The sequence below is a fragment of the Bombus impatiens genome, unplaced genomic scaffold, assembly GCF_000188095.3.
Source record: "Bombus impatiens unplaced genomic scaffold, BIMP_2.2 scf_0159, whole genome shotgun sequence".
Classification (NCBI taxonomy): Eukaryota; Metazoa; Arthropoda; class Insecta; order Hymenoptera; family Apidae; genus Bombus; species Bombus impatiens.
Genome location: NT_176578.1, coordinates 40,983 through 49,188, shown reverse-complemented (window position 1 = coordinate 49,188; position 8,206 = coordinate 40,983). Strand labels below are relative to the sequence as shown.

General features: G+C 34.2%; 1 protein-coding gene across 4 annotated transcripts in view; it reads right to left on the bottom strand.

Annotated features, from left to right (window-relative positions):
- Positions 1 to 8,206, bottom strand: part of LOC100744725 (hemicentin-2-like) — a 137,495-nt gene that overhangs the window by 97,199 nt on the left and 32,090 nt on the right. For all 4 annotated transcript variants that reach the window (XM_012382685.3, XM_012382686.3, XM_024365968.2 and 1 more), the window contains exon 2: positions 6,966 to 7,174. In XM_012382685.3, the coding sequence (XP_012238108.1) occupies positions 6,966 to 7,174 (209 nt within the window). The remainder of the gene's footprint in view (positions 1 to 6,965; positions 7,175 to 8,206) is intronic.

The window sequence follows — 8,206 nt, the reverse complement described above, 5'->3', positions numbered from 1 at the left end:
CCCCCCCCCCCCCCCCCCAATCCGTGACGGCTTTCAGATAAAACTCGCCTTAATCGTCGCTTGCTGAACCGTAGATCCGGGTCAACAAGGTCGAATCCACTCTCTGTTTGCTCGGGCTAATTGCGAAGAACGGTCGGCAAACCTCGATCAACTCCAACAGGATCGAAGGCAGAGGGAGTGAATTCTCGAAGCAGTTTTGCTAGAAGAACAGGTATGAAGAGATGGGTGAAGAGGAAGATGAATTAAGAAGAACAAAATATTTTGTGTGCTTTTGATACACAACAAGTATGTTCTGTTATAGTCCATATACTATTACTTAATGCCTATACATTTTAGATACATACTAGCTTATGAGTATATTTGAACAGTTACTATAGAAAAATTTTATGTGCATATTCCATGCGTTATACATATAAAACATTTTGAAATTTTATTATAATGATTATTGTTTTCGATAGGCAATAAGTATGTTTTATTGCAAGCTATATATTATCTGATGTACTGTTGTGTATTATTACTTGATGCTTCTACATATACATATACATGACACAGGAGTCAAAGGACGACGCGAATCGAGAGCGACTCACGTTGTTGTTTTGCCTCGGGACATTCACACAGCCTTGACGCATGAAACGTAATGATAAATAAACTCCGGGCAAAACAAGGTCGCCGCTACATGCAACCGTCGAATAAAGACGAATTTGGATTTTCCGACTCTCCCCCGGTCGGTATAAATAAACGGACGTGATCGCGAGCTCGCAGTTATTGTCCAAGAGATTATCCGAGTTATTATTCGAGTGAGTATCTATCAGTATCTAGGAGTATCTTTCTGTATCGATGAGCTGTCTGCCGAGTTATCAACGATTATCTAGCGAGCATTTACTGAGTATTAATTAGCAATTTTACTTTGCTTTATACTCTGCTTTATACTCTGCTTTATACTCTTTGCTTTATACTCTTTTGATTTATACTCTGTACGAGCGTCTCAGCGAATATAGTCTGTATACTAATTTGGTATTTTAAATATATTCGACGGTTACGACAACGAGCAATAAAATCTAGTAAATCTCACGGTCAACCATCCTCTACACAAGTCCTCTACACATGTACTAGCTTACGAAAGTATTTGAACAGTTACTATAGAAATGTTTTATATGTTATACGTATAAGACATTTTGAAATTTCATTAAAATGACTATTGATTTTTATAGACAATAAGTCCGTTCTCTTGTAATCTGTATACTATTACTTGACGTCTCTAGATGTACAGGCTATGTTCACGTAATTCTTAGCCAGTGTTTTTCTTGTAAATGGAATTCATTAGGAATAAATAAAGAGGAAAGAGTTTTGTAGTTTTCTACGACCAATATAATAGCCTCATCATCATCATCATTTTTTTATGTTTACAACATTTTCGAAGAAACGACGGTGACCTTTAATTTTTTTAATATAGTACTGTATATTTTTTATGTCATACGAAAGCATGTGTCAAGGCGAATTCATTCACGTGCCATACAATAACCGTCAAGGTCATACAAGGCTCCTAATGAAACAGTTATTTGGAATATTATGTGCCATTGCGTTTACAAATATTTCTTATTGTTACCACTTAGTACGTTAAATGCTACTGATCTCTTGTTGTTATTCATTATTAGAATGTGATACTGAAGCATCATTAATATCTCGGATAATATTAACAGAAGCTACCAAAAATGTTATTCATAGAGTTGAAATGTGCTTTCATACACAAGGAAGTCATATTAAACATTTATTACACCCTTATCAAGAAACAGTACTTGTAAACACACTAGCACAAATGTAATTTTGGTGTGCTACAGAATTTTAGTGATCAGTTTATGCGTGCTACGAGGTGGAAAAGGTTGAAAATCACTACTGTAATGAGGCATAAAGCGTCTACATAAAAGAATAATAAAAGCTGATTTGGACGAGAACTGGCGTGTCTATCACGGAGAAATTTCGAAAATTATTAGGAAACGAAGTTTGAGGAGAAAAATGAATAAACAGGCTGTGTTTGGTATGGAGGAAAAGGAGGAATAAATTAGCAGTTTGCGTAATATGAAGGTAAGAGAAAGTTTGAAAAGGATTATTAGGCGAAGAAGTTTAACGAAAAAAGATCGCTAAATGAAATTTCATCGATCTTGAAAAAAGAAAAAGAGATAGTTTGCGTATCTTGAAAACAAGGAGAAAATTACAAAGATTATTTGGCGAAGAAAGTTGGTAAACGAGATTTTCTTGACTTGAAAGAGAGGAAACAAAAAAAGATATTATTTTAATCTAAGTAGCGTGAAATAAAGGAAACTTTAGAAAACAATTATCACGCGAGCAAATTATTGTACAAAAGAATGTAGGAATAAAATCTTATTGTTTTCTAAAGGTGAAGACGTAGGATAATATGATGAATCTTTAAACGAGAAGATATATCCAAAAATTATTAGTCAGAAAAATCCCAAGAATACGAAAAAAGTATATACGAAAGAGACATTTTTGACGTCGAGAACAAAAAACGACGAAGAAATAAAATTACGCTTTATACAACACAGCACAGGAAGAAAATTGAAGAAAAATAAAAAGATCATTAAACGAGATTTCGTTAGTTGGAAGATTAAAACAGGAAACACAGAGAAATAGAAGTGTAGTTTATGTATCGCCCAGTTTGCTTAGCGAGAAGTGTGTAATTGATAAGATGGAGAAAAAGAGGGAAATGGCGTAGGTGTAGACGAAAGAAGCGGGCGGTTAGAGGAAGAGTAAAGAGGCGGTTAGAGGTAAGAGGAAAAGTTAGGGATTTATCAAGAAAAGAAGTGCGAACTGAGTGTACTGACAGGAATACGAATGACTGCACCTTTTTTTTTATTTCTCTTTTATGTTTCTATGACATTCCGACTTGCTGTATACTTTTCTGTACACGTATTAAAAAAGTAAACAATGGACGGAGGGAATAAGGCAGAATGCAAGTTGCGTGTTGAAGAAGAATATATGAGGAATCACCAGAGATATGGCGAAATATGCGAACAAATACAAATACAAATACACGGAGTGGCGCGGAACTTTTATTTTAAAATACAAATGGAAACTGTAAAAACATGTATGTAGAATCGTATCAGTAAATGGCGAATATTTATGCAAATTCATATTTTTATGATGGCTGAATAAAGAAATGAAATCTAAGCACAGATTTGTTTCATCCACTAAATATTATACCCTTTTTTCATGAAGAATGGAGAAGTAAAAAATATTAATACAAGCTACAATAAGACAATTTTGTAATTTATAATAATATTTGCATTTTAAATGTGGTAATATTATAACAAGTATTCATTTTAAATGTACTATGCCTTATTAGAAGGATATTTTTGTGAATTCTATGAGTATGTATGTCGAAAGGAATGGAATTTAAACAGTTACTTTGAACATTCTCTGTAGTATATTTCTGTATAATATGTTCATTCCATATATCATTACATCTTTGACATTAGCCCCTAACCAACCCCTAACGCGAACTTAAATATACTACAAATAAGAGATTTTCTTGACTTGAAAGAGAGGAAACAAAAAAAGATATTATTTTAATCTAAGTAGCGTGAAATAAAGGAAACTTTAGAAAACAATTATCACGCGAGCAAATTATTGTACAAAAGAATGTAGGAATAAAATCTTATTGTTTTCTAAAGGTGAAGACGTAGGATAATATGATGAATCTTTAAACGAGAAGATATATCCAAAAATTATTAGTCAGAAAAATCCCAAGAATACGAAAAAAGTATATACGAAAGAGACATTTTTGACGTCGAGAACAAAAAACGACGAAGAAATAAAATTACGCTTTATACAACACAGCACAGGAAGAAAATTGAAGAAAAATAAAAAGATCATTAAACGAGATTTCGTTAGTTGGAAGATTAAAACAGGAAACACAGAGAAATAGAAGTGTAGTTTATGTATCGCCCAGTTTGCTTAGCGAGAAGTGTGTAATTGATAAGATGGAGAAAAAGAGGGAAATGGCGTAGGTGTAGACGAAAGAAGCGGGCGGTTAGAGGAAGAGTAAAGAGGCGGTTAGAGGTAAGAGGAAAAGTTAGGGATTTATCAAGAAAAGAAGTGCGAACTGAGTGTACTGACAGGAATACGAATGACTGCACCTTTTTTTTTATTTCTCTTTTATGTTTCTATGACATTCCGACTTGCTGTATACTTTTCTGTACACGTATTAAAAAAGTAAACAATGGACGGAGGGAATAAGGCAGAATGCAAGTTGCGTGTTGAAGAAGAATATATGAGGAATCACCAGAGATATGGCGAAATATGCGAACAAATACAAATACAAATACACGGAGTGGCGCGGAACTTTTATTTTAAAATACAAATGGAAACTGTAAAAACATGTATGTAGAATCGTATCAGTAAATGGCGAATATTTATGCAAATTCATATTTTTATGATGGCTGAATAAAGAAATGAAATCTAAGCACAGATTTGTTTCATCCACTAAATATTATACCCTTTTTTCATGAAGAATGGAGAAGTAAAAAATATTAATACAAGCTACAATAAGACAATTTTGTAATTTATAATAATATTTGCATTTTAAATGTGGTAATATTATAACAAGTATTCATTTTAAATGTACTATGCCTTATTAGAAGGATATTTTTGTGAATTCTATGAGTATGTATGTCGAAAGGAATGGAATTTAAACAGTTACTTTGAACATTCTCTGTAGTATATTTCTGTATAATATGTTCATTCCATATATCATTACATCTTTGACATTAGCCCCTAACCAACCCCTAACGCGAACTTAAATATACTACAAATAATCTTTGTTACGCCGGGCGACTCTCTGCCTGGCCCAGGTCACACACCGCGGGCTAGACGGACACCAGATGTCCGCTCTTCCGTACGGCGTACCCTCAATAGCCTTAAGCACCCGTCATAAACCCGAATAACTTGCCTGCTAAGGTCCTTCAGACCCAACAAATGTCTTTTTCTAAATCAGTTTCTAAAGACTATTGTTTACTACGGCTTGACACGGGAAAGTTAGTTTTTCTCACGTACGATGCTTCCTACTAGCAACTTTCTATCGAGGGTGGTTAAGACCCTTCCTAGTCCACCAACCTTCGTTTGTCCAATCCGAGGCAATGTATACTGCCCTCACTTCCTGACCTAAAATGAACAATGGTTCCGTGCGCTAGACACACCCATCACTAGCTTTGCTCCGACACAGCATCGTCACTCAACTTCACTTCTTCTACATCGTTGGAAAAGTCAACTACTAAGTCTAAGCATAACGCGAGAATCGGTTCTCGGTATTGTCGAGCATACATCTCCTCTACTAAATATATTATAGTGCTACGTCCACTAATACACTAAATCCAATTATAAGAGCCTTGCTGTAACGTACACATCTATCTTATCTTCGTGCGATAAGTGATTATCTATTTACCTATGCTCATCAATGTAATCTAAGTGTTGGAAATATATAACTTATAATTCTGTGAACCACAGTGTTATACAACCTCAATCACCCCTATTATCTCAACGGAAATCAGGGGAAATTAATTCGTGGTGTCGATTGTTATAATCGTAACCGGAATTTACGACTCCCGTTGTAAAACAATCTTATTCTTAAATATACTATGAATAATCACAATTAAAGTAATATGATGAAAATAAAATAATTATATGTAATTATGCCTCGATCTCATTGGGAGCATATATTAATTTTGTCATATTTGTAGTATTAGTTTTAGTTTTCCCATAAATGTATAAATATGCGCAAATAAGAAATACAAAAAAAAAAAGAAAACAATAAAAATATCTGACACTGCAAACATAAAAGTTGATAATACAGAAGGTAAATGTTGTAAGACTTCTTCTACATATTAAAATGAAAAATGAGAAAAGGAAGGAATAATGAATAACAGAATGAGAAATGAAAGAGCACGACGACGGATACACAAATGAACAAGGGTGCAGGGGCTATAAGAAAAAAGGAAACGTAATAAACAAGCAAGCAAAGACAAAGACTTGAAGATATTGCATTACTGTGTCAAAAGGAAGTAATGGATGCAGGGGACTCAAAGCAGAGGAAACGGAAGAATGAGAAGATTAATGGAGAATGAAACGGACAGACACAAGGGACAGACGAAATACATATATAGTAGAGGATACAAGGGAAAACAGCGCAAAGGATGAAATACGCAATGAAAGGAGGACCAGAGGATGAAACAGAAAAAGATTTTCAAAATTTTCAAAGTGAACGAAACTTGATATGAGCTTCTTATCTGTGATTAAAATCTTTTTGGAATATCTTTTTGACATATATATTCTTGTAGGGACCATCAGGGATGCAACATATACTGCTGCTCTATAGTATCAATATGTCTATTTGTCATTAGGCTGTAAACATTTATACAATTTCGTATTTCTATAGATATAAATAAATATATATAGCATAGTATAAAGATATAGAATCGAAATGGAGATTTTTGTAAATGATCTCTTGCAGTATTATATAGTGAAAGGGTGTGGAGCGAAACTTTTGCATAGTAAAAAATTAATTAATAATTTTCTATCTCAACCCAATCTTCAAAAAACATAAACAAAAAGCTCGCAAATATTATACACAGAAAAATATGGAACAAAATATTTCCATTGTTAAAAAATCAATGAATTGGTAATAACTTTTTGTCTCAAACATAAATTTTAGCTTTTATTCCATAAGACATTAATTTATATCATTATTGTAGCAAACCAACTCTATGAACGTTATAACATAGTATCGATATAACATAGAATACATTATCGATTTCTATATTCTCAATATTTAAATATTTCGCGCCTAGGTCGTGCCTGAAAATAGAAAGGGGAAGGAAGAAATAAATGCAAGGGAGAAACAAGCGGAGAAGGATCAACCACGAGGCAAAGATCCTGATCTGCTGAACACTTACTGATCACCGTGAGATTGACTTTGCTGTTCCTGGTCGGGGATTGCTTGAAATCGACCCTGCATCTGTAAACGGCGGCGTCACTCTCACGGACAGACTCGAGGATGAGTTTCGCGGGTTTCTCCGAGTATTTGAAAAAGGCACGTTTGTCGAGGCTGATATCCTGCCAGTGTTTCCCTTGTTCCAGGGTGCTTTGCGTCCTTGTGTCGAAACTGTAAGCAGACGAGCATCGTATACATGGTTAGCTGACGATGAAAATGCTAGTAGTTGAGATTAGGAAGACGCATTCCGATGCACGATGCGCTGGAAACTGTACTTGAGAAGAGACTTTAATGATTTTTCAAATACTGCTGAGAATAAATAATGATGCCGTTTGCTGTCGATTTGTGAGTACTGAGTTTCTCTTGTAACAACTTTAGCATTGTTCTCATGGAATGATTTTGAACATTCAAAAGAATTTCTAAGATTTTGGGCATTGAATTGTGAAATAAAGAGGAAGTGAGTCTTTCTCTTTATTAGGTAAAGTGTATTTTTGATTGTATATGTTATATTAGGAGTATTACATTAAATATGTTATGGAATTTTTGTGTGAAAAGAGGATATTCATATCGTATTTGATTCTGGAAATTTTTATTTGGAAAGAATTTTAACATTTCCTTCCTCGAAATTTAATTTTGGTTAAACGTATAAAGTGATATTTGTTCTTAATTTTATTAAGTAGATTTAAGTAATTTTATTAATTTTATTAAGTAGTTATGTATGAATATTCTATTAGTTATTCTTTTCTACAAAAGATATTGTTTAAATTGAGAGAATTCTTTATGTTTGCTTAAAATATGTGTAATATCGTGATATAATATATTTACAAGGAATGGATGATACAGATGTTAATCGGACAGAAAAAGACGATTGTTGTTCAACCTGAACTATTCACACCAAACGTACAGAAAAGAGCACAACTAAATAATTAGATACCGACTCGACTTTCACAAAATGCAATCAACACTCTCTCGGCAACGCCACTCGCAAACTCTGCTTCTCGACTAACTCTCTGGCCGTTGTAGCATTCTCTTGTCTTTTGCTAGGCCCACTGCACACGTGTTCTGCAGACACTCGTAGCCAGGGTCACGTAGGTCTTTTCTACGAAACTATGCACTTGAAAAGACCGATGACACATTGATGGACTCGACGGCGCCTCGGCTCTCGCGACATTGTTCATGGTTCGCCCGATATCTCTTAGGCTT